At 43.8% G+C, this 27,973-nt stretch overlaps 1 protein-coding gene across 3 annotated transcripts in view; it reads left to right on the top strand.

The window, feature by feature from the left end:
- Positions 1-27,973, top strand: part of KITLG (KIT ligand) — a 97,932-nt gene that overhangs the window by 2,826 nt on the left and 67,133 nt on the right. For 2 of the 3 annotated variants that reach the window (XM_083401006.1, XM_083401005.1), the window contains exon 1: positions 17,149-17,602. The exons of the other annotated variant lie outside the window; for it this stretch is intronic. In XM_083401006.1, the coding sequence (XP_083257132.1) occupies positions 17,588-17,602 (15 nt within the window). In that variant the 5' untranslated portion in view covers positions 17,149-17,587. Of the gene's footprint in view, positions 1-17,148; positions 17,603-27,973 lie in introns of those variants that run through there. 3 annotated transcript variants of the gene reach the window in all.

The following is a 27,973-nucleotide window of genomic DNA, read 5'->3' as shown; positions in this document are numbered from 1 at the left end:
CCATCTAGTTCATAATTGTGTTCTCACAGCTGTCAATCAGATGTCTATGGGAATTCTGCAAGCAGGACCTGAGTGCAACATCGCTCTCTTCACTTGTGATTCCCTGTCAGTGCTGTATTGTCCATGAGGTAGACTGAGGCAGCCATCTTGGGCAGTGGATTCTCAGGGGTGGCTCCTCATTCATCCACAACCCTGTCACTGCCAGAGAATTGGGGAGAAGTGGTGGCGGCTTCCAGTGAGGTCTTGCAGATCTTCACAAGATTTTGTGAAGATCTTGCCAGAAGCCACTGCTACCACTGCGTCTCCTCGGCCTGCCACCTGCCACTGAAGAATGAAGGAGAAACAGCTGCAGTGGCAGTTTGGGGATTTTGGTGAGATCTCATGGGGCTCTCACATCTTCCCACGTCTCCAGTCATGGGAGGCCGTATGAGATCTCACCAGAAACCATTTATGCAGCTCCTCTCCTCTCTTCTCTAGTGGGAAGGGCAGGTGCCAACCATGAAGGCACTGCAGAAGCAAAGAGAAACAGCAACAGTAGCAGCTTCTGGTGAGATCTTGTCGGAACCCAGAGGTCACGACACAACGCCAGTGTCAAGGCTTTGGTGGGTGGACACCTTCAAAATATGATGTGCAGCCCCTGTTCCCAGCAACTGGCATATAGAAGTCAATACTGGAGGGTAGTATACAGTCATAGTGTCTAAAAATAATAATTGACAACTTCATCTTCCCTTGGATTTGTCTAAACTCCTTTAAAAGCTAGCCAAGTGTCCATATTTCCCTTTTCTCCTAAATCATTTCAGCCTGCGCTTCCTTATGCAAGATTAATTGGAATTGGATGTTCGTCTTGGAGTCATATTCCTGCGTGATTATAGCAACATTAAAACCTGCCGTCTTGGACTGATCTTGAATCAAGTATGTGACACTGCAATTGACTGTTCAAGTCAGGCTTTAATTAAGAATGAAAAATAAGGTCAGCGTGATGTTCTTGAGCATCTGCCTGCTCACACTGAACAAGTCTCAGAAGTGGTTTTCAGGGCAGTAGCAATATTCTGTCTGACTAGAATAATGAGATGTTTTCTGCACTGGAAATGCTGCGACTTTCACCATCCTAAGGTTAAATAAACCAAAAACCATGGCCATTATCTTGGATGAAGGATTCCACATGAAATAGTGCATCATGAAATTTCTGACAAAAATCAAGAGTGTAAGATCCTAAGAAGAACTTTGTTGAATCAGGCCAAGGCCCATCTAGTCCAGCATCCTATTCACAGAGGCCAACTGACACCACCTCCAATACTTCCTTTCGTAGCCTTCCTATAGAGTTTATATCCAGAAATGACCATGTCCTAACAGTTCTCTCCACTCCACCAGGTTTCCATTATGCAATGTCTGACAGTGGATAACTGGAAAATGTTGAAAGCAAATATCTCCTTTGCAAAATTGATTATTCCCACACATCCAATGACCAGAAGAAAAGCAGATGGTTTTATTCAGCTTTTTTAAAAAAATAAATAAATTCTGAGATATGACTGAAAATATATTAGTTGTTGAACAAAATCAATAACAACAACAAATAGAAAAAAAACTTTTCTCTCGTGATATAGTTTTCATTTATACAAAACTTGCTACTTTATTATACTAAAATTTAGTATAATGAAGCAACTGTGAGAGACAAACCTGTTACTGAAAACAGATTATATTAAAATTTACATGTTCTGTTTTCAGTAACAGGTTTGTCTCTCAGTTGCTTCTGGTAGTACATAGGCAAATGAGCCCTGTGAATTTCCTGGAACGTCTTCTGGCTTCTCGGAATACCTGAGGATATTTGGAAAACTGTGAATAATGATGAGTGACTTACTTAAAATGATACCTGGCAAGATGCTTGAAACATCATACAGTGGTACCTCAGGTTAAGTACTTAATTCGTTCCAGAGGTCCGTACTTAACCTGAAACTGTTCTTAACCTGAAGCACCACTTTAGCTAATGGGGCCGTCTGCTGCTGCCGCGCCTCCGGAACACGATTTCTGTTCTCATCCTGAAGCAAAGTTCTTAACCCGAGGTAATATTTCTGGGTTAGCGGAGTCTGTAACCTGAAGCGTATGTAACCCGAGGTACCACTGTATTAGCAAAATCTATAGACTCCAACATTTCCTGTTAAAATGTGAAGAGATGAAATTTGGATGTTGATACTCGGATTCCCTGCTTCACGATTTAAGCCAAAGCACACTTGAATTAAGAATGTAAGATGGAGTGGGAAAACCTTTTGGGTTCCGCAAGCCACATGTGGCCTCCACAGCCCATGAGGCCTGGCCTCATGGGTCAAATGTGGTACTTTGGTGGGGCCACACACCTGTGAGGCCCATGACAACAAGGTTAAAAGGGAAGTGTGGGAGGACCTGCAGTGGCTTTAAGACAGCCACCACGCTCCGATGTCAGGCCCAAATAGGAGGGTGGGGGCTCTTTTAAAGCCTTATTCAAAAGCACTGTTTGAAGCAGCTGCCCCTATTCTCCTTCATTTAAAGGAGAAGCAGAGTGACTGTTTCAAATAGTGTTTTTCCTGTAAGTGAGCAGGTGGGTAGCAGTGATCACATGTAGGAAAGCCTTTTCAAGTCTTAGAAGACTTGCCTTTCTGGGTCAATATACAAATTTCCTTACATCAACAGGAAAATCTAGTCAATTTAAATCAATGGGAATTTAGCTTCACCTTATTACAATTTTTGAAATTAATATTGAATTTTTCTAGAATTTACATAGGCGTAGCAGAACTAGATCCTAATACGATGGTTATAGGAGAAGTATATTCTCCTTTATGTGTATATTATGAACCACAAAAAAACCTTTAAACTATCAAAATGAGATGATTGGGGGCTACATAGAAAACAAGGCTTGCCTGTTCAGATATAAACTATCGGTAAACCCAAGCCAAGTAGTTAAGATGCAATGTGCAAATATGGGAGGAAAATATAACCATTTCTCAGGTTTTGAAAACCGTTTTTTTGCTGAAAAGCAATGGGTGGTTGGATGAAATACTTAAGGCTCTGCAAAATCTTTCATCATTGACTCAATCTTTAAATATTTTACAAGGACCAGAACAGGTTTGATAGGTCTCTTTTAACTTTCACAGCATTCTTTAACTGAGTTTCTGCTACATGATTACTTTTCTTTTAAGTTCTCTGTAAATAAGGGTGAAATTCTGCCTTATAGGCATAGCTTTGCCCCAGGGTAAAGCCACACAAAGTCCATGTAAGTATAACATCTATTACTGTGGTGTCCACCTGGGCAATTGGTTAATCATGGTACAGTGGTACCTTGGTTTGCAAACAGTCTGATTTGCATACTTTTTGGATTACAAACATGTCAAACCTGGAAGTACGTGTCCTGGTTTGCAAACCTTTTTTGGATTACAACCCATTTTGGGGGGATTGCAAACAATTTGTTTTTTGAGGCCCCATTGGGGAAAGTGTGCCTTAGGTTACAACCTGTTTTGGTTTACAAACGGACCTCCGGAATGGATTATGGTTGTAAACCAAGGTACCACTGTACTAGGTTTTACAGTGACTGTTTTGAGCACACATGAATATTATCAGCCACACAAATATGAGGTACTCATATTCTTTGCTTTCACATAAGCAATTGAAAATTTCAGCTTTTCACAGAGCTATTTCTGGCTGTACCATATTTTTCGCTCTATAGGATGCACCCAACCATAGGACGCACCCTGCTTTAGAGGGGGAGAACAAGAAAAAAAAATCTCCCCCTCTCTGCTCAGCGCCCCTTCAGCGAAGCGGCAGGAGAAACGGAGCCCCTTCCATTTCTCCTCCCGCTTGGCTGAAGCGGCGCTGCGCAGCTCTCCCTCTCTGCTGAAGCCAGGAGAGTATTGCTCTGCCGGCTTCAGCAAAAGAAACCCGAAGCCTCCGGAGCGCAGTGGGACCTCCTGCTGCGCTCTGGAGGCTTCAGCCGGCTATCCCTGAAGTCTTCGGAGTGCAGCGGGAACTTATCAACATTTTCTTCCCTATTAATTCCCCCATTTTATGTGATCTTGCTCAGGACAGAAAACCCACCTCTGGAAATCTAGCAGAATTTAGCAGAAGCTTATTGTTTCCAGAACAAAATCTGTTTGCAGCCCCTACAACCTGGAATATCGTGGGAGTTTTGCACTGTACGTTTCCCATGGTTTTTATGGATCTGTCTCACCACTCCTGAAATGGAAGTTTTGGATGGCATTTTGGCATACTTTGTGATGAATCATGGGGAAACAGAAGTGTGATTGCACAGAAAGGGTGAAGGGTGGTGACATTGTTTGAGGACATTTGCTGCTGTGTCACACCACACCCACTGCTGTGAGTGAAATTAAGTATGACATGGCAGACTATCAATCAAAAAGCTACAGTTCCAACAGGTACTGCAAGGTAAAAGGAAAAGTAGAAACTGGGAGAGAAATGCTACCATTACATCCAAAAATATGAATGCAATAAGCTCTGTGTCTGTATGCATCCTTAGAGTGTGTCGCCAAATCTCTTCTTTGAAGTTGAGCCACCTGCCATCATGGAGGCCATCACTGAAAGCCTTGCCCCCTTCCCAAAGTGGGAGGGTGAGGAAGTTCAAGATCCAGCCTGTCAACCACATTCTATGCCCCACACCTAATTTACATCAAACAAAGGTAATACACCAGCTGTTCACCATTCTGGAAATGGTGTGTGTGTGTGTGTGTGTGTGTGTGTGTGTGTGTGTGTGTCATCTCTGCTTGATATGTTTTGATGGCTTTTCAGCTTAGCTATTGTAATATGTAGTACATGGGGCTGACTCTGAGAACAATTGTCTCTGAAAATGGCCTCAGGTGACAGATGCTACAGGAGCAGGAAGCAGAAACAAGCTGCTGGAGAGCAGAGGTTTGTGTACCCAGTGCCCTCTAAGCTAACTGGCTGCCCTCAGGTACTATGAACGACAGCGCCCTGTCATCTAACAGACAAGTACTTATTTCTTACCCGATGCAAAAGATATAGTTTAAGAAGCAACAATGGAGCTAGAGCAAAGGTTTTGGTCTACAGTCTTAGGACGAGGAGAACATGGACTTCAGGAAACATGGTTCACTGGTTCCATCTGGAAATTGGGGACTAGGTGCTCCTTTGCATCTTATTTGCATGAAGAGGCACCATGATTAAAAGGAAGCAGGACCTTGCTGTTGGCTCTGTGCCCAACATCACACCCGCTCTCTGGGCTCTGTCCTGATCTCTGCACTTTTAACAAGAGTCTAAAGGTGGATATATTTGTGGAGGCATTTTCCAGGGAAAAATATAGGAAAATTAATAAGCACAAAAAAATTAAATTTCAATTTGCAAACTCCAAGCTTGCCTAACATTGCATTTGCAATTGGTATACAATCATTGCTATGAATGAACTTAAGTAACTATTTTTTTCCCCTGCAGAAAAATGAAGCACTGGGATCTGTAAATTAAATGAGAGGAGAACACAGATTCTCTTCAAATTCTAGATTCAAGAATAATGGACAAAATGATTTCTCAAAAATTTATGGCAGGCACACACACACAACGGCATCTTCCCATACCATCTGAGAATGTGAACAACAACAATAACCAGCAACTCTTTCACATTCTCACTTTAGGTATTATTTTCAACAGACGATATATCCCACATATAGTTTGTGGCTTCTTATCTCCTAGAAAGGTCAGTCTGTAGAGCAACTCCTGAGGAAAGCTGACTACATAGGGGGAGTCCCCTTCCAGACCCTTTCCTCTCCAGCAAGAAAGAATAGAGAAATAAATTAGGTGTTTGGGTTTCGTCTGCAATGGTTACACCTTCTTCTGTCTCTTTTCACAGCCTTAATGCCATTTGTGGATTACATCATTCAGTTTCCTCCTTTTAGAACTATCAAATTTGGTGGGTGTCCCAGTTTATTTCTAAGTGATTACTATAACTTCTTTCTGGACTTTACTGCTCCCAATCTGGATTGCTCCCCTTTGCTTCGGGTTTCTTTTTTTCAGCTCTTGATCACAATTCTAGTTCATACATACAGACATACATATACGGTCATAGAGTTTCAGTAACTCATATCTTTAATCAAGAAGCACTGACACCTGTTTCTAAAAATACATTTTGTTTTCTCCTCGATGCAACATTTTGTTGGTTCATCCTGAACTGAGCATCAGAAGTCAACGTGGGAACAGAAACCAAATCTAGCTAGAGGCTGTTTTTGTGTGTTTTTAATACTGAAACAGGTTCATCTCTTAGGAGGAGCCATAGAACAGCTAAAAATAAACCTTAAGCACCATGAAGGAGTTGGCACGAATTGGCAGAGAGTACATTAACATGACCCAAGCATTCCTTAGCACAAAGATAGCCAATTCCTCCCTCCCTCCCTCCCTCCCTCCCTTTCTCTCTCTCTCTCTCTGACTCTCTGTTTCCTGTCCTACCACAAATGTGATGGATGAAATCTATAGATTGTCTATGTGTGGTAATCGGTAAAAGAATTGGCTGGATCCCTAGATCCAAAGCATGGGTCTAAATGCACTCTTCAGTAAGAGAACCCCAGCAGAGTTTAAAAGTCACAAAATGTGTAGCAACAGTGAAGCATTATGAATATAGGATGTTTGACCCTTTTAATATCCCATTTAGTCTGAATAAGGCACTTTCCCCATTTCTACCCCTTTTGCAATGAACAGACCATTGGTAAGTATAAATACTACTAATAGTTATTTATCTTTAAAACTAGATTCGGACTGGACAGTCCTTCAAATAGAGGTCTGGCCTTTGTACAGTAGGCTAGATGGTCACTCTAACCAGTGGGCTTAGCTGGGGTACCATCTCTCAGCCCGAAGCACCATCTTTTCTAAAGAGATAATAATGTTGACCTAGCTTACAACTTTGAGAGGTTGAATCATAGTAATGTATGTGAAATGCTTTCAATACTAAAACACACACACACAAAAAAAACCCAACGAACTCCATAAATACTATCATTAGATCACCTTGGAAAGCCAAGGTGTTCTTAGTGTTCTGGAAAATGTAATAAGAAAAATAAAAGTAAAACAATCTAGCTACCTTGAAGTGCTCTTGTGAAGATGATAGATGTTTGCACTCTTAACATGCCAACAGTTTAATTAACAAGCAATTAATAAGAGTTAGCACATTTAATTGCTGGTGCTTTGTTTTAAACCAGTGTATCCCTATTAAAGTAAACGCTGAGAGTTTTAAAGGCAGCAACATCTCTGTGAAACAAACTGCATTCAATTTCTACTGCCTTTAGTTCCATTGACTTCAATAGAATTAAAACAGTATTTGCATCATCCTTTCCCCAAGTTCTGATGTGGCAGAACTTTGTACTTCATTAAGCAAAAATAATGTGCTTCAGGATAACAAATTGCCAACACTTTTGTAAATTGTGTGTGGAACGTAACTGCTTCCACCAGTCATTGTTCCAGTGTGCCGTGTGCGTCATTTGAACATTCTGGTATGATGGATGATACAGACAGAACTAATGTGCAACACAGTGTTGATCACATGGGTCAGTTGGGCATCAGTACCTACCCAGGGATTTCCTCAAATGCTGTAGCTCAAACAGAAATCTTCTCTTAAAACTATTAACCCTGGAAAGGAGGCTTCCATTGTTAAAGGGCAGGGGAGGTGAATTTTCATTTTGACTGTGGCATGGGGAGAAGGGAAGGTTTACCAACTCCTTGATATTATGCTCAGAAGATCAGGGGTGGAGTGGCCTAAGAGAGGGCGTTTTCTGAGGCAGCCCCTCAGTTGTGGCTTTCCACCCCCACCTGCCACACAGAGGTGCATCTGGCTTCCTCACTGTATGGCTTTGTGAGAATGCTGAAGGTACACCTTTTCACCCTGGCCTTTGACCCTAAAGATTGCAATTCTGTTTTAATTTTGAATTTTAAATAATATCAGGCTATACTAAGCTCACTTGCTTGGTTATCTCAACTAGGCTAAGAGGCACAATATTTTTCAATGGTGCCATCCTTATAGGCTCATGCTTGTTTACTGCCTTAAATATTGTTACATGCCACCCCAGTCTCTGAGTGGTGTGAGATTCCAGGGGGCCAAGCACTTACCCAAGGTTCATGTTTCCTTAGGAAATGAAGCACAGCAGAGAATGTTGTTTCTTCCTCCTGCCCGCTTTCCACAACAGGCTCCCAGGGAGTAGAGACATCAATTAGCAGCAGCTCTTCATATCCAGCCAGCAGCTCTTCAGCGTCATCCATCCATCTCCTCAGCCACCCTTTCCATATGGCTGCCTCACACCTGGTCTAACTGGGTCACTTTTGATGTCCTCACCAGGCATCTTCATAGAGGATTCTCATCTACTTTGTCAGCAGCTGGCATGTTCTATCAGGCCACTGGCCTTGCTGCTTGAACAGGAGGCTTTGTCACTGCTCCCTTCTCTCAAGCTGCTCAAGGAGTGCTGCTATCCTTCCCTTCATTTTGGCTCAGGTACACCTTGCTCTCAGGCCTTTTCTCCAGGAAACACAAATCCCACTCTGACACCAGTGTTACATGCCATCCATCTCTGGGCAGTGTGAGATTCCAGGGTTCCAGGTTCCAGGAAACACAGGGTTTGTGTTTCCTCAGCAACTGAGGCACAGTAGAGACTGTGGTGTCTTTATGATATATGGTTTATATACAACCTGAGCCTACAAAAGAGGGGCTTTTTTAGCATTGCACTCCAAAAGGGTCTTGTTTCTCACACTGCTGCTACCTTGGATCCAAACTTAGCCGCACTTTATTCTGATGCCTTCTCCAGCTTGACACGTTTAACAGACTGACACCCTGTTCCCTCAATCATGCCACAGCCAAATGAAATCATAAAAACTTTCTCCTAACTAAAACTCTGTCATTATCTTCTGACTAACGATCTTAGAGCTCAGTAAGGGACTTCTCCAATTTTCTAACTAACACAGAGTCTCTGCTTTGCTGATGTCCCATATCTCAAACAATTTCCTGAAAACGGAAAAACTGGTTCAGCCTGTATTTTGACACTGCTAAATTCAGCGTCTGGTGGCTCATCTTAATACTCCAAGCATTGGTTAAACCCCAAAACTTAATAAATCCAGGAATTTTTGGTGTCTTGCACCGACAAACTCTGGCACCAACAAACTCATAACAATGTTGTTTCCAATGGTAAACATCCCTGCAGCATGTAGATAAGTGTCAGATTTCTCACACATCTCATTCAGTTTCATAAGCATTACTACTACATTATTCAATATTTTCTTCTGAGCCAGCTAGTTATGAAAGGGAATTGTGTAACAGACAATGGGAAGCAGCATTCTCTACTAAAGGAGACATGTCGGGTTGGTGAGTCCTAGAAAGGTTTCCTAGAGCTGACTGGATTCTGAGAATGTACTGAATAGCCTGTGATGCTGATGTCCTGTTGGAACTGTGGAACAGCAAACAGCAAACTCACCCATTAACACAATGGTATCTAGATAGTCTCTTCCCACTGCAGCAGAGGGCATTCCTGTCAAGAGCTGTGGTTACATAAATATATTCCCCTCAAAGGGCTCAGTATTATCAGTGAGGTCTGTAGTAGCTTTTAGCTGAATGCTTGGGGGCACGGGTCCCTGTGTGCACCAGTCCTGCTCCCTTCTCTCCTTACCTTCGTGTTTTCAGCTGATTTGAAGCATGTTCAGCTGAGTTATTTAAGGAGAGACCTTTTGGTGGAGCCCCTGCCAACCTTGCAGTTCAAAAGCACACCAGTGCAAGTAGATAAATAGGTACTGCTGCGGCGGAAAGGTAAACAGAGTTTCTGTGAGCTCTGGTTTCCATCACAGTGTTCTGTTGCACCAGAAGCAGTTTGGTCATGCTGGCCACACGACCCAGAAAGCTGTCTGTGGACAAATGGTGGCTCCCTCAGCCTGAAAATGAGATGAGCGCCACAACTCCATAGTCACCTTTGACTGGACTTAACTGTCCAGGGGTCCTTTACCTTTACCTTTTTTACTTTTATATAGTTCTAACCAGTGCTATTTTTCTATGAAAAGAGGTGCAGAACTCACCACAAACTCCTCCCTTGTTCTCTTATAATGGCAATGGTGCCTACCTAAGAGGATGTCAGAACTGAGTTCCAGTGAGTTCCGGCTGGGAAAAAAAACCCTGGTTGTAACCCTTCTCCTAGATAAATCAGGGGAAACAAAAGAAAGCACCTCCATTTCTAAGCCTTTTCAACATTGTGTGTTAACATCAAGAATGCGACAACACTTTTTCCTCTCAGAGAAATGATTAGCATCAGGAGATAACCAATTTAGATTCCTTGCATATTACATAAATAAGACCCATATCTCAGTAAGCGAGCCAGACCTGAAAGGGCCATTTTCCTTCATCGACAACCTCATAGAGGCCACGTGCTAGTAGGGGGTGGAACCAGAGGCAAAAAGAGGAGGAACAATGGATGTAATACTTACCTTCTGTTGCATGCAAAAGTGAGAAATTTCTACACCGATGCCCCTCTCCATCAAGGTAAGGAAGGGGCGTTACGACAGTTCTAGGACACATTGCAAGCTGGCCAAAGCACTGGCACACAGCCAAGACATATCCTGAGGGCAGTCCTGAGCTTCAGGCAGAGAGGCTGGGAGTGCCACGTTCCATACCTAGGCCTGAGGTCAGTGGCGGAGCGTCATGCTCCGGCACCGGGGGGCAGAGAGCAGGTGGGGCGGGGCTGGCGCGTGTCTTGGGGGTGGAGCTCACCACCTGCGGGGGTGGGGCACCCAGCATGGGCAGAGGGAAGCAGCCATGATGGCACCCTGGGGATCGCGCTGCCAGGGGCGGTGTGCTCCCCCGGCACTCCTCTTCCTCCACCCGTGCCTGAAGTTTGACTTTGAACAATTAGAATCTCCAATTTGGCTTTTTGTGGGGGAAGGTGAAACAGCAGGTAGTGGCCTCTCAGCTCCAGGCAATATTTGAGGGGAATTTGCTAGTCTCCCAGGTCCTAGTCCACTCAACAAATATAAATTGTGTACAGATAGAGCATATGCACATCCCTTTCTATCTTCCATCCAGACATGCAAGAGACATTTGGCACATGAAGGATGGTTGGTGGCAGGTGTGGCCTAGGGGAAGGTGTTGTTTGGAGGGCCTGAAGTTCCCTCTCCCTGCCTCCTCTCTCTTGCCCTGATTGACGTAAAAATCTGTGCTTCCTCCATGCTTCACATTTAGTGGCAATTAATATTGGGAGAAAAGCTCCCATAGGTTCCCAGAGTTCCGGCTTGACATTCACCTTACAAACAGCCACTTATGTCCTTTCTAGAGTCAAATCTCTTCACAAACTTCTCCCAAGAGATCCAAAGATTTAATCTCAGGATGACAAAATTCCCTTATAAAGCAGTACACTTCCCTGGGAAAGAGCTAATGACAGCAGATAGTCTTTCAACAGCACTGCTACAGACACCATTATCACCAGATGAATGACATGAAGAACATGATGTTGCTATCTCTGTGGACTTCATTTCAGAGAGGATATCAATACCAGCCTTCTACCCGCAATGCCCCCCCCCCCGACAAAGTTTCTGGAAACACAAGAGGCCAACCCTTTGTGTGAGAAAATAAAAATAAATATTGCTTAGAAGAGTGGCTGCAAGGAAACCTGAGAGGTGCTGAATTGGCTAAACACGGGAGACTCGAGCTTCCTGTGTTCAGGAATTTGTTCATATTTCAAACACAGCCATGATGCCAACAGCATTAGAGAAAGAAAGTTTTAGAAAAGATACGCTAAACTCACCAGTGCAACGCTAAATGTCAAGCTTCAGCTCATCAGCCAGTTTTGAGATGGTGTACAAATCGTGACTACAACAGGTATAGGTAAACTGCCACATTTGAATTTAACACCCGCCAATCCCAGTAGAGGCAGAACTTTTGGATCACCCACAATCAGTGCTGCAGTTGCTCTAGAGTAGGGGTCAGCAAACATGTTCAGCAGGGGGCCGGTCCACTGTCTCTCAGACCTTGTGGGGGGCCGGACTATATTCTGAAAAAAAAGAAGAAAAGAGAATGAATTCCTATGCCCCACAAATAACCCAGAGATGCATTTTAAATAAAAGGAAACATTCTACTCATGTAAAAACATGCTGATTCCTGGACCGTCCGCGGGCCGGATTTAGAAGGCAATTGGGCCGAATCTGGCCCCCGGGCCTTAGTTTGCCTACCCATGCTCTAGAGCAGCCTTTCTCAACCTGTGGGTCCTCAGATGTTGTTGAACTACTACTCCCATCACCCTTAGCTAGCAAGGCCAGAGCTCGGGAATGATGGGAGTTGTAGTCCAACAACATCTGGGGGCCCACAGGTTGAGAACCGCTGCTCTAGAGAGACAAGATTTGTAAAAGACTCAGGGCCAGTTTGGGTGATTCCATTTCTAGTTTACTGCACAGAGCAATGCACTGTCCCTGCATATCTATCCCACTTAGAGCCTGTGTACATTAAAGCCTAGGTACACCAGGCAATATTTTATTTAGCAATTGACCCCACAGTGTTAGCCTACATAAATAAGATTGCATGCATGTTCTGTGTTTGGAATTGTCATCTGCATGTGAATGTGTGGGGACAGCAGAGCTGAGATAGTGTGATGGATGGAGGATGCCCGCCCCCTCCTCATGATAACTTGGTCAGTAATTAACTGGTTGTACTGTAGTTTGAATACAATTATAAAAGTATTGTTATGAGTTGCTGGGGAGAGTTGAGACCTTTCTAACCCCTGGATCCAGCAAGTGTTAAAATATAAGCCTGGCCCCTGTGTTGAGTTGATTGGCTGGGTGATGGGCCATTAAGAGAACAAAGGGAAGGGGGCTCTGTTTGAGACAACAAATGGGCGCGACCCCTCCCTCAACTCAGAGATAGTTAGATGGAGAAAGCCAGAGTCTGAAGTAGAGTTTTGGGGCTGTGATGTGAACTAGGGTAAAAGTAAGTAGCTAGAGAGAGAGTTGGAGCAACATGGTTTGTGAAATTAGTTGAAGATGGGAGGAAAAAACAGAGGGACATGGAAGCAATCAACATCCCCTCCAATTTGGAAATAATCACTGTGATTTAAACAGAAACACAATACATCTCACCACAGTGGAGAAGACTTTGAGAGCTTATCTATACCTACCTTTTGCCCCATTCTTTAAACCAAACTTGATTGGATAGCCCTTCAAATGGATCAGGAGTAGGGAACCTGTGACTTTCCAGATATAGCTGGACTGCAGCTCCCACCATCCTTGTCCATTGGCACTGCTGGCTACAGCTGAAAGGAATTAGTGTCCAACAACCTCTAGGAGGCTGCATGTTCTTCATCCCTGAAGTAGTGGACTGTCTTCTGTAAAGTAGGACACACGACTACTTTGTCAATTAGGTGTTGGTTACAAGGTAGCTGAGACTCTGAACAGGAGCGCTTTTTTTAGAGATTGGGGATACATTACAATATTACATTGTGTGCTTATAATGCTCACAGTCTGCACTTCAAAGGCAGAATCATTGTTATACACTTGCTTAGCATTAAGCAGGACTGGGAGTAAAATGTGAATTAGAAAAAGAAAGGTCTTGTCACCTTCAGCAAATTATGGCATGCTCTTTCTTTCTAGAGGAAATGTTTTTCCCCACCCCCAAAACATTAGTTCCCTCTCTTATCTCTGAAGAAGGTGGGTGTGGACCTCCTTTCCTCTCTAAAGCTCAACCCAGCGATACTTTTTTGGGGGGAAATCAGCTACAGAATATCAGCTACAGAATATCTCATCCCTGCACTCCAAGTTAATGCACTCAGGAAAAAAACTAGCTCATAACTGTTTCTCCTTATCAACCTTAAGTTTGCACTGTAAAAATTGCAAAGGAATATGTGTGTAGGGCATGCCTCTATATAAGCCTCACAAAGTAGTTAAAGGAGAAGTGGCTAACCTTTTCTGACCCAAGGACTGCATTCACCTTTGGCCAACCCTCTGAGGGGCAGTGGCCACCCCATACAAAGGTGAATCTAGGGGCGCCCCACCAGTTCAGTCACACTGGGCACAGAGCTTCTGAGGTGCCGCTGCTGGTGCTGCAGCTATGAAGTTCAACAGAAGACGAGAGGTAGGGGGACAGATTTTGGTGTTGCACAGGGCGCCACTGAAATTTGAGGTGCCACGGTCTGGCACTGCCCTATACTCTTGCAGACATACCCTCAGGCATGTGCACAGTTCCCACTCCTTAACTAACCTGTGCAGATCAGCTAGGAGGTTGTCATAAAATGATGAATCTGGTGACTAGGGAGGGAATGATCTGCCTCTCCCTCAGAGTGCTGGGTTGCATGGAGAAATGTAAACCTCTCTTCCCACTTCAGCACAGTGTTAAATTTATTTGTTAATGTTTTGCTGCACCCAAAATCAGTGGGTCCATAGGCTATAATTTTCTTTTGGAGAGGGGCCTAATCCACCTCCTGCCCCAGGACACTGTTTAACACTCTTAGGCAAGGGCATTATAGGATACGGTAAGTGCTACAGGTTAAATAATCTTAAAAATGGGTTATACACCTTTCAGAATGGGGGACTCTCCAAGTATTGTGGGATGGTAATGTCCACCCATATGCCATCTTAAGTGTGCCAATGACCTTCAACACACCATTAATCACACACAAAGTAAATTCGTTGAAACTAAGGACTTTATTTCAATGGGTATACAGTTGTATCTTGGTCCCGAACGCCTTGGTACTCAGACGTTTTGGCTCCTGAACGCTGCAAACCTGGAAGTGAGTGTTTGGGTTTGTGAATGGGGCTTCCGCGGCTTCTGATTGGCTGCAGGAGCTTCCTCCAGCCAATCAGAAGCTGCGCTTTGGTTTCTGAACATTTTGGAAGTCGAACGGAATTCTGGAATAGATTCCATTCTACTTCCAAGGTACGACTGTATTTAAAGGGATGCCCATTGCTCAAACACACTTGAAAGAAAAGGAAGTGGTTGGCGGAATCCTTAAGGCACTGCTCTCCCTTGAGAGCATTTTCACAGGGTGCTTAGATTTTTAACAGGGAAGAGAAAGCGGAAGAGGACTCTTTGTTGTACAGATTGAAGTGAGCCTTCTGGCCAGTGCATATTTTTACATCCATATATCAAGCCTGACGTGTGAAATTGCTCTTACAATGAATGTGAGCCTCTGCTACTGATTTTGTACATGAGTCAATTTTGTACATGGGAAAGAAAGCCAATTACTTCCCATGGGGGTGGGGAATGCATTTTTTCACCAGTATAAACCGTACACATGTAGGGGCAACAAAGCTGTAAAAATGGCCTTATTGGAGCAGGACATTCAACCGGATCTCAAAGCAGCTGTCTTATTACAAAAGAATTTCAGAAAAACTTGAAAAAGAAGTTGTTGAATTACAACTAAACTGAAAACTATGGAGAGATCTGGTCTTAATAGAGATATTAGATTCCTGTCTCATTGCATATGCTAATCATCTGCATACTATCCCTTGCTTTAGGACTAATTGCAGTCATTAACAGTTGTCAACAGGTTTACCATACCAATTGAGTCAATCACCCATCTCCTACTACCCTCCTGAGAAAAACCCCACCCTTCACTATATAGAAGGGTCTGGTGACTTCTCTTTCAGTGTCTCTGAAAAAGTGTGCATGCACACGAAATCTCATACCAATAACAAACTTAGTTGGTCTCTAAGGTGCTACTGGAGATATATATAGATATATATATATATATATATATATATATATATATATATATATATATGTTGTTGTTTTGTTATTGTTGTTTAGTCGTGTCCGACTCTTTGTGACCCCATGGACCAGAGCACGCCAGGCACTCCTGTCTTCCACTGCCTCCCGCAGATTGGTCAAACTCATGCTGGTAGCTTCGAGAACACTATCCAACCATCTCGTCCTCTGTCATCCCCTTCTCCTTGTGCCCTCCATCTTTCCCAACATCAGGGTCTTTTCCCGGGAGTCTTCTCTTCTCATGAGGTGGCCAAAGTATTGGAGTCTCAGCTTCAGGATCTGTCCTTCCAGTGAGCACTCAGGGCTGATTTCCTTAAGAATGGATAGGTTTGATACACACACACACACACACACACACACACACATCTATATACATATATTGACTGCATCAGACCAACACGGCTACCTACCTGACTCTGGAGCAGTGTATGTGAGTTGAATTGTCTTAAAAGTCTGCCCAGTGGCAGCTGGTGACCATCAGGGCTGGCAGGGTGGGAGTCAGGTATGCCAACAGTAGGTGGAGCCTGGGCCAATGATGAGCAGAGCCAAACAATTCCAGTTTTGTCCCCATCCTCCCTGTTACTGAGTTCTGCAAGAGCAACACTGAGATCGAGGAGGAGAAAACTGATAGTCAGTGTTATTTGCTGGACTGGATGCCAGTAAGAAGACAGGCAGGCGGGAGCTGGATGAGGGCAGCCTGAAGTTGGTAGGGCAGGGCCACATTTGCCTCCACTGTGTATGTATGGCGATAATTTTCAGAGGCTGTTGTGGCAAAAAAGGGGAGAAATACAGTCTTGTGGCCCCTGCAAGACTCACCTTTTATTATGACATAACAGAATCATAGAATTGTAGAGTTGGAAGGATCCCAAGGGTCATCTACCCCAACCCTCTACAGCGCAGGAATCACAACTAAAGCATCCCTGACAGATAGACAGCCAACCTTGGCTTCAAAACGTCCAATGAAAGAGAGTCTGCCACCTTCTGAGGGAGCCCATTCCACCTTCCAACAGCAAGTTCTTCCTACTGTTTAGTCAGAATCTCCTTCCTTGTATTTTGAATCCATTGATTCATCAGATGTACCCAAGCATTCACCTTGGATCTTGTAATTGCCTCTTAATGTCTTCTGGGCCTCTTCCGCCTCTTCTCCAGATTTTATGGCAAGCCTCAGATTGGAGCAGGGCGAATAATAACTCTCTCTCTCTCTCTCTCTCTCTCTCTCACACACACACACACACACACACACTGCTGTATGTGCCATCAAGGGCCTTGTAATCGCCCAGAGCACTTGATCAATGTCAATCAACTGCTTCATGACATATGACAGACCCTTATGCTGACAGGGAAGGTGATGTGGAAGGAGGGTGCAGTGGGCTTCTTTAATCCACCTCTCCCTCCCGTCTCCATAACTTCCCTCCTTCCCTCCTTTCTTTTCTGCCCGCCTGGCAGACAGACAGACAGCGCAAGCCTCCCTCTTGTAGCCTGGTGGCCTGATTCTGCTCTTGAGAGCTCCATCTCTCTGAAGTTCCCCAGGGCTTCCCCCGCCCTGGCAAAGAAAGCCTCGCAAGAAAGGCGTGTCCTCCTTGTCAGGATTGCTGCTGCTGCGGGAGGCAGCTCGGAGCTATAAAAGCCCTGCTCAGAGGACGGCTTGGGCTTCACTCCCCGCCTCTGCTTGCTGCGAGAGCACCGAGGCCGTGCAGAGCCAAGCAGCGCCGCCGCCGCCGCCTGCGTGCCTGGGGGCAAAAGAGAAAGCAAGCGAGCGGAGACGCGCAGCCACCGAGGGCGCCGGGCAAGCCCAATGCGCGGACTAGGTGCCTTTGCAACATGCAGGAGCTACACATCAGCTAAACGGAGTTTGCACGCCGCTGCTGGGGCTGGATTGCAGCGCTCTCTTTCCTTATGAAGAAGGCACAAGTGAGTATCGCGCGGGGGAAGTTATGCGCTCTTGTGGTATATATTTTTGCACGGATAGGTGGCGGCGGCGGGGAGATGGTCTCCTCTCCGGATGACTCAGAAAAGAGCAATTGCTCAGGGAACTCGGAGAACCCGCTCTTAGGCCGGAGTAGCGCTGCCTTCCTTCCTCGGGCACTTGTCTCAACTGAGAGAGACCTGCCCGGGGCTGTCGGAGTGCACGCTGAATGCTGAGCTGACAGTAGCAGGAGCTCTTAACTTCCTGCACGTGGATTCGGGTGGCACAGACATGGAAGTCTTATCTGGGTTCCCAGCAGATGGGCATCGACCTAAAGCACTTGGGATGTGCTGATGATGAGCTTGCCCTCTGCCAGGTTGCTCTGACCCAGAGCCACTGCGTCCGTTGCTCGCCAAGGCGCCTTCCCCACGACAGCGCTGTTCCCGAGTTTCGCGCAGCGAGACGCTGCCCTTATCTGTTCCTTCCTCCTTATCTGCACTGTCCTTTGTGCAATTTCGAGGGAAAGTTCCTTGCTGCACTGATAGGGCACTATTAATAGATGATGTATTACAGATGGTGTGAATAATGCACACACGAGATAAGCAGGTTGGCAAGCAGGCGCACGGAACCTGTCCCCGCTGAAATTTTGCTGGGAGAGAGACATGCTGCTGCTTATTTCTGGCTTGCAGCAACTTCATTCAAACCTCCCGTTCTGTGCTCATCCCTTCCACGTACACTCGCATCTGTCACCACCAATACACTTCCATTTCTCTCTCCTTGTCCAGCCTTGCTTAATACATGGCTCTGTGCGCTTATTAGAACCCTCTTCCAGTACTGCTTCCCAAGTTGCGCCCAAGTGGCGGGCAGTGTATCTTACATATGAGGCAGAAGGTGTTTGCAGAGAAAGGAACCAGAAAATAATTGCTCTGGGATTTATTTTTATTTTTTTATTGCTAATTGCAATAAGCTGCTTAAAGTGTGACTTGAAGGGAATGGGTAGTGTGCAGAAGTTGTGTCTACTTTGTGCATATGACACTTGGTTTTGTTTAACGTTTTCACATAACTGGTTCTTTCCTTTCCCCACCCCCTTATCGCAAAGCTGTGCTTACTTTCCTGCCAACTTCCTTCGGTACCTGCTGCTCTCTTGGCTCATTCCATTTTAGGCCTTTCATGTGTATCTAATAGGGAAAAGGATGCAGTGGATGCAAGAAAGGAAATAAGGTGGGAGGGGGGAATCAGGAAAATTCACTTTGGTAGATCGGTCCATTGGTTGCTCAAGAAGAATGAAACAGGGAGGCTCCGTATTTTATGTGACACTTAGCACTTAATTTTGGGAGCCTGAGATCTTAGGCACCCCAAAAGATTTAATACCTATTTGCAGGGTAGATTGATCTCTGACAGTCTTTGTAGTACTGTAGTACTGGAAAGTAAAAGTCCTACAAACTTTGGCTGTTTGGTGGTTGGCCCTTAATTGCCTGGTTTGTACCCAACCAGGGTACAAAGTTTGCAGAGTTAGGCTGTATGCTGCAAACTTCCAGGTGTCTGAATCTGCTTAGAACTAAATGAGCACTCACAAGCCCTCCCAAAAGCTGGCTGCAATATAATGTAATGAGGACAAGGGATTTGCTTTAAAAATAAAAACTTTAAACAGCAATGCCGGCCGGATCTCACTCCTAGACTAGAACTTGAGTCTTTTGGAAAAGGAAAGTTTATTTTTAATGTAATGTTAATGTTAACATTCCAGATTCCAGCAAAACTGACATGATAGATCTCATCCCATTAATCTGAGGAAGGAGGCAGTTAGCTTTGGTGCTCTGGGTCATATGGCTGAGCTCAGGAGGTCCTCACGGTGGCCTGTGGCACCGTTTTGACTTAGCAGAGAAGCATCCATCAGCCACCACCACACTCTCAGCCTTCTTGTGAGCTGGAATTCAGTTTCAGGGATGTGGTCAGGCTGAGAGCGATATTTTTATTTTTGTCATTGGAAAAAATGGAGGGTGGGGGCCATTTGCCGAAAGATCTGTTCTCTTCTTGCTGAACAGTGTTAGATGTTAATCTAAGCCGAGAAGGGCAAAAACAAATGTCTGATTCCTTTGGAGAGATCAGAGTAGACGAGGCTTCAAGCAAGAAGAGGAAGTGCCTCTCCCCCCTCTCCCCACTTTAGAAAAAGTAACATTCCACACTCAAGGCAAGTGGAAACTAATCTGGTGGTGATAGTCAAGCACACCTGATTTCCCCCTGCTCCCTTTGTGTCATGCAACAGAGTGCGAATGAAATGGATTAAACCAGAGGATGTTTCACCTGAGGTGTGGATGTAGGTTGATGTTAGTAGGCGCCTGCCTTTTGACCCGGGGAGAGGGGGGATTGTACTGAATGACCTCTAGGTGGCTTCAGAGTGTGATGTAATCAGCCACTGCATCATTCTACGTCAACCATTGTTTTATACCGTTCATCTTGCTTCTGTAATATGCCCTATTGTTCCCACCACATTTTCACCCAATGGCTTTTTGAAGAAAAAAAAGGGGGGGTGAGAGAAACAAGGTGGATAAGCGAATAGCTTCTGCTTCAATTTGTGTTAAATATTTCAGGTCAGATTTTCATCTTGATTCCAAACGTCTTTTCTTGGAAGTAAGTCCTGCTGAGTTCAGTACTAAGCTCAGTAGGACCTAGTTCGTAGCATGCATGCTTTGTATTGCAACCTAAGGCTCTAATGCTAAGCATGCTTGATGGGAGTAAGTCCCACTGAACTCAGTGAGACCTGTGCATTTATGAGCGGCTTGAAAAATAAAGTTTTTGAGCAACTGGTATGACTTACACAGAAGATCACCAGTTTTGTTATTATTATGATTTTTAATCCTTAAAATTCATTATAGGACATATGCCAGATATGAACATGCTTATATATACAAATATGTGAGTCTATCGTAATGTGGAAGTTTAACTCTTCTATTATGGTTAGGGGTACAGTTAGAAAAACAGATGCATATAAATAAAGTAGTTTGATGTGCAAGAGAAGAACTTCATTTATAACAACCTTGATGTGTAGTTTGTGACCTCCCACACTTAAAGGAAAGAACCCAAGTAAGCTGGCACCACTTTTATCATATTGGAAAACACTTTTCATAACTGGGATCTGAGCATGTATGTACAAGATTTTATTATATGTTATGGTCTTTACAAAAATGTCTTTGTAGTAATGCCTTTTAAATTAACCATGTAGGATTCAAACATTCAGCTACTCATTTTACAGTAAGCACACTGGTGTAAGCATGTTGAAGGATTACTTGGGTGAGAGGATTTGCAGGATGATAAGTTTAGTAAAAGAAACACTAGTACAAGAGGCAAATCTATACAATTTTGACCCTATCATTCAAAACATTAAAAAAAAAAAAGGTGTCAGGGGAGAATGAGTTTAGAAAATTTTGGACTTGCAAAAAAGCCCCTATTTTTACAGCTTCGATTCTGCAGCTAATATATTGGGAGAAGTGTGTGTGTGTGTGTTTTAAAAAGATACTGCAGCGATTGCACCAACTGTATGTCAGGCATTGAAATATGAGGGATAATAATGAATTTGGTGATAACTGCCCAGAGCCCGTCAGAAATTTGACCTGTTGGCTAGACATGCAAACTTTAGGAGACCTTAGTAGTGGAAAAGAGCTAGAGGCAGAAAGAATACAGCTTTCTTTTGTTGAATGCGTACATTCATTGCCAGCAGTTATATGACCTTCAGGGCTTCTCAGCGAGGACAGTCCTGGTAGTGCAGCATTCTTGCTGTTGAAGAGGATCTTTGGAAATAAGCAGGCAGTGCAAACCATACCAGAGTATTTCCCAAAGGAGAGCAGAAATAAAGGGAAGATGATATTATCACCACCATCATCATAATCATTATATCTTGCAAGACAAACCAAGACACCCATATTCCCATACCACTTGAAGGACTTGTGCACTTGATTCAGAAGCCTTCTTAAAGGCCCAATTTTTGTGACAAAGCAGTCTTTGCTTTGGGAAACGAGAGCTGCACTCGTAAAGGGGCAGTTAAACTTACTGACCTGGTCTGGATCTAGACGTGTCCAAGATGTGACTCAGCTTTTTGTTTAGTCATCTTAGTCGTGTGTGACCTGACCCCATGAACCAGAGCATGCCTTGGGAACTCTCACTTTCTTCTCAAATCTTCTCCGTTTCTATGTCCATGGAGTTTTCTTGGCAAAATACTGGAGTGGCTTGCCGGTTCCTCCTCCAGGTGGATCACATTTAGTCTAAACTCTCGGCTATGACCTGTCCATCTTGGGTGGCCCTGCATGGCATAGCTCAGAGCTTCTTGGAGTTATTCAAGCCCCTTTGCCACAACAAGGTAGTGATCCATGAAGGGGGTGATTCAGCTAAACGTGTTGTAAACTCATACTGTACAGGGAAATCCAGTAGGGAAAGACGGGACTCCACAGCACCTTCTGGTGTCACATTGTTATATCGCATATACAACACATTTAAAACGCTTTCTCTTTGCCAATCTAGCGGAGTCCCTGTAGTATTGAAATGCCACTTTGTTCTCCTAATAGCCTAATAATAAAGAGAATACCTGGGGGTGAGAGGCAGCACCTCCTTGAGAATCAGAGGAGAAGGTTCAAAGATTGAATGATTATGCCTAGATACAAAAGTGCTGAGCTGGAAATAAGTTTGGGTTTTCAGTTTCTATGTGAGCCAGAGTGAGACACCTGACTATTGCAGGCATAATCCTAGACCAATAAAGTGTGGTCTTGGTGTCTGGCCATTTGTTTGTATGCTTATGTTTAAAACTCAGTGACAGTTTCTTCCCTCCCCCTTAAAAAACAAACAAACCTCTGGCTTTGTTTTTCAGGGCTTGGTTTGGACCAGCAGTAAGCTTCCGAATCTTTTTTCAGTATCGGTGCTTAGGTTTTGGAAAAAGCATAATAGTAAATAAATGTGTCTTTAATTGGTGCTGAGGGAATTTTCCTTGGAATTCATGGCTGCAACCAACCCTCCCACAGTTCAGAGGACTTCTTGCACCCCAACTGTCTGCACAAAATCTGTGATCCTTTAGCAGGGTTCATTTCTTTTATAACTCCAGCAGAACCCCATTATCTAATTCAGGCACATGTTCTTGAAATGAGTGTTCTAACACCTTATGCAACATTTCAATGATGGATGAGCCATGATAGACCTGAGAGTCCTGTGCTGGAAGCTTGCTGTTGTAGCTTTTGCATGACTCAGCAATACATGGTGTTATTCCATCTTTATACAATGCCATAGGGGAAGCTGTTATGCCATCCAGGAAACCAGCTCAGGAGTTGTACAACATAGGATGCATAGGTTAAAATTGAACGTACATTAAAAATTGGCACCTGCTACAAAGAAAGCATATAAAACCAGTTCACATTCTTTCTGTTGGATGCTGTGGGGCAATGCCACCATGAAAGAGAGACAGAATAAATATTATGTTGAAGGAGAGCTTCATTTCTGCACATCCTTCCATTTACTTAGCACGTCATTTTAAAAATGCCTATCATTTTAATTAAACTGATGAATTTCTTATTTTAATAGGGCACTTAAGAGGCGTATCTGGCAAATAAAAAAGAATATTTTTGATCCAAAGTCTTTGTAATGACCGAAACTTGTATAAGTGTGAATATTAGTTCTTTTATTAGTTAAAAAACTCATTTGGAAATGAACTGAATAACTGCTGGAGGGGATGTGTATGGGGAGCATAGAGATGTAATCTTCATTGAATAATTGATTTTAAAACTGCAAGCATCCACAGGTTGTAATTCTCAAGCTACTCATTTTGGCATTGATCCATGAAGGCCATCAGGTCTGCTACTAAGAAATTAGTTGGAGATCTGCAACCAAGGTTTCTTAAAACATGAGTTATACTGGCTAAAATGCTTTCCTGGATGCTTGGAATAACCTCTAAGGTATGTGGGGAAGATAGGAGCTGAACCGCAATGGTTTTGTTGGGAAGTCGTTACTGTTTCAAAATACAGTTTATAAGTGATTTGATGTGAGTAACTTCCGTTCTATCACGTTCAAAGAGTTTGTCTGCACTACTGCTGGCCTGGGAATCATTTCTGTGGCTTTGGCGTGCAAGAGTTACAGCTCATTTTTCTGTGTCTTGTCTTTTCATATATCCTTCCCTCCTACCGAGGCTCTCCTCTGACTCCTTTTTGGGATATACAGGGTGGTATTCAATGCTAGTCCTACTCAAAGTAAACTCATTGACGTTAATGGACACGACTAACAGTGGGTCTGCTCTGTGTTGGACTTAGTTGCATAAAACCCACTGGGTTTGCATGACAGTAGCTGGCCTATCCTCAGGCATGCTGGATAGAAGCTTCTTGGCTATTTCATACCTAAATCAAGTTTCGTGAAAAGCAGTGTGTGGAGGGAAACCAGGAAAATACAAGGTGGGACAGAGGTGAGACACCTTGCATTTTATCATTTTGTGTGGGGGGAGAATGGACAAAGGTGTTAAAAGGACAACAAACTCCTACAGTGGTAATTGCTTTTCCATTGGATTCATGCAAAATCCATATAGCTGACTCGCAACTTACACAGTGGTTATGTTCCAGGGGTGGTGCATAAAGCCGAAATCATGTACAGTCAAAAGAACCCTGAAATTGCCCCCTGCAGGGACCCCTCCCTTTCTGAAGCTGGTACACTGAGCACGCCTTGCTGCTGCTACCTCACCCCAAGGTGGAGAGCTTTTAAGGTCTCCGCTTTGCTTATTGGGCTTTTGGAAGCTCTCGTGCAGACTGTAGAAGGCTCATGGGCAAGAGGGATGACCCTGTGAGAGCTTCCCTGAGCCCAGTAATCAAGGTGAAGAGCCTAAAAGATCTTCCTGTGCCTTGCATGCATTTAATTTGTGCCATGTCAGCTGGCCAGACTCCAATCACGTAAATCTGCAATAGAGCATGTTAAAGGTGCAGAAGCTGTGAGTCAGCCATACATATTTTGTAGTGACCTAAAGTGGTTAGATAAATGCATTCTCTCTCTCTCTCTCTCTCTCTCTCTCTCTCTCTCTCATGATTTGGGGTGAGGGACATGGAGGTTTATAAAATGATGCGTGGCTTGGAGAAAGAGAAGGCGTTATTCCTCTCTCATATAACGCTTGAACCTGGGATGATCCAACAAAGTGGAATAAGGGAGCATTCAAGACAGACACAGGGATGTATTTACACAGGGCAGAGTTAACTTCTGGATGTTGCTGCTCAGGATATGGCATCTGCTACCTACATAGATGGCTTTTTTCAAGGGAATGAGAAAAAAGTGTGTGCAACAATGGCATACAATTCACTTCAGAGGGAAGGTCATTCCAAAGCCAGGGAACCACCATAGAACCAGCTCTCTTATATTCCCCTGCCCTTCAAAAACCATAGAGTTCGGTGGCAGTGCCATTAACACCCAGACAGGTCAGTTCAAAGGAGCTCCTCCTCCTTGAGGGTTTCCCAGAGGCATCTGGTTAATTAATGTGGAAATCAGGATCCTGAACTGGATAGGCCTTTTGGCTGATCTAGCAGACCTCTTCTTGTGTTCTTATTACTCTGGGATAGCATGGAGAGTGGCAACTGAGTAACCCACCTTTGGTTATGAGATATGAGGAAGCAGTAGTTGAGGTGGACATCAACATCTAGGTAGATGCTGTAAATGCAAGGCTAAACAAGATTCCAAGTGTGTGCTATTGATGGCTCTTTCCGAATCTTTGTGACAGGGTGAGGGTTTTTTTTGTTTTTGTTTATCTAGTAATTTCCCAAATTCTGAGTCAATTCTGTTTTTGTTTATCTAGTAATTTCCCAAAATTCTGAGTAATTTCCCAATTCTGACCCTAGAATTGGGTCAGGCTCAACAGGTTGCTGGGAAAGAGAAGGCAAGAGAAAAGGTACACTTGTTCTGTTGGCTTAATTTAACTTGGGGACATTGGTAAATTGCTTATGTAAACCACTTAAGGTTTTTAAATTATTAAATTAAGTGGTGTAAAAACTTCATAAATGAACGAACAGGATCAAGTTGGCACTGCCTTTTTTTAAATAATTGGATTACTTAGTTTAGGGGGAGAAGAGGACAGGTGTTGCCAACTGGATTGAATATTCTTCCATTATTCTTCCAAATAACCTGCAGAGGTTCATCCCAGCTTCTGCACTTGGGTCCTGTTTGCAGACTTTCCATGAGCATCTGGCAGCCCTTTGTGAGAAGAGGATGCTGAACTTAGATGAACCTTTGGCTGGATCCAGCAGGGATCTTTTTATGTTCATCTGCTGGGCATCCAGAGGAGGGTCTTCTTTGTTGGTGGTGCAACTGTGCAGAATGCTGTCCCTGTTGAGACCAGAGCCAGATACCAACAGTGCTGTGTTGCTACAATGCAAACCAGTTTAGTATTTATTTGTAAATGAGGAGTGGTGTAAGAATCATTTCAATCCATCAATCAATAAAATTCCCTTAATGGGAAAGATCAGAGCAAGGGTTTGCGTTGAAGGTTGGGAGATGGGAAAATGCCAAAGCGATAAGCTGTAGAGAGCCAGTGTGGTGTAGTGGTTAAGAGCGGTAGTCACGTAATCTGGGGAACCGGGTTCGCGTCTCCGCTCCTCCACATGCAGCTGCTGGGTGACCTTGGGCCAGTCACAGTCTCTCAGCCCCACTCACCTCACAGAGTGTTTATTGTGGGGGAGGAAGGGAAAGGAGAATGTTAGCCACTTTGAGACTCCTTAAAGGGAGTGAAAGGCGGGATATCAAATCCAAACTCTTCTTCTAGAGCAGAGTGACCAACTCACAAGATTGAGGGGCTCCTAATCAAATTTCACTGAGACTCAAAGACTCTTATCCATTTGGGGCAGTTGGTAGAAAGGTGATTGTAAAATAAAAGCCTGTTCATTTGGCCCCTGGGTATGCTGAGCACATGAAAGCGGGGGTCTGTGTCATATGTGTACATGACATATGCACATAGGCTGTGTGCCTGCACAACTGGGAAAACAGTCAGGCAAACTGCCAGCATTTATTTTTATCTACGTGTCCACTTTTGATATATTTAAATAGAGCATATTTATTTATTTAACTGTGTTTATGTAGCTGCCCTGTAGCAGGAGTTCTCTGGGCAGCTCCTGATCACATATATGCATTGGAAGTCAATATTCAAATGGATGGATGGGTGGATGGATGGGTGGGTGGATGAATCTGTAGCCCTGGTGCAGAAAAGTTGGTGAATGCCTGGTGGTCATGAGAGCACTTGGGATGCATTCAGGGTCACAAACCATCTGTAGGACATCACATTGATTACCCTCAGTGTAGAGAATATTTGGCACAGGATGTTTTCCCTTGGCTGCATAGATTTGAGAGTCCTCACATTTGTGGAACAAACCTATCTCTCTCTCTCTCTCTCTCTCACACACACACACACGCACGCACGCACGCGCGCACACACACACACACACACTTTCCTCACCTCCACTTATGGATGAAAGGAGACAACATTGTGTAGCAGAAATATACACATACAAATCCTATGAACATACAGTTTGAGCACACATAAGGATTTCACAAATAGCCAAGTGAGCACATGTTGGTTGGGGGAAGGACTTGCTGCAATGACAAGCCTCCTCATCTCTTCCCCACATCATGTGTGTCCACTGTATAAGTGTTGTGTTCTTGCATATTTTCTTTTAGTAAGAAAGCTAACGATGCTCAAGTCATTTGTTTTCAAAGCAGCAAACCATGCTCCTTTCACTAACAGTGCAATCTTACACATAACTATGTAAGTCCCAATTTGTAGACATGCATAGTAGGATTTAACTCTTTGAATATTATTTCTGACTTAATCGTATCCCAAAGACAAAGAAACAAAGAAATAAATTTGGATTTTTATCCTTTTAAAGAATTTGTTCTTGGAGATTAAATAGATTTTTAGGGGGGGGGGGGACCGTAAGTGTCCAAAAACCGCAATGTTTTTATCGTGTGTTCCATTTAATGTGCCAATAGTATCGATGGTAATGAAATGCTAAGCTGATGAACTACCGTTGTTGTGCTTATATGTATTAATGGATTTGTGTGAGTTTTCCTGCCATGTCTGGCTTTTCCCGACATCACTTTTCTCTCTCTCCAAATCCTTCCTCACGTTTCCCACCCTGCTGCGCTGCTCCTTGCCATGGCGACTCACACTAATACTTCTAGAAATTGTATCTCCTCAGGGATGTTCCTGCTGACCTTGTTTATACTCTGCACATCCCTAGATTTTTCTCTGTTCGACTGACACCTAGATTAGGAATTGTAAATGGAATTATATTGTGTGAAAACAGCAATTTCTTGTGGTTTGAAGGATTGTGTTTGAAGCTTAATAGAAGGGATCCCAGGGTGCCACTGGTAAACAGATGTTC

The sequence above is a fragment of the Podarcis tiliguerta genome (genome assembly GCF_965153285.1).
Source record: "Podarcis tiliguerta genome assembly, chromosome: 10".
NCBI lineage: Eukaryota > Metazoa > Chordata > Lepidosauria > Squamata > Lacertidae > Podarcis > Podarcis tiliguerta.
This window is presented reverse-complemented; position numbering and strand designations above follow the sequence as displayed.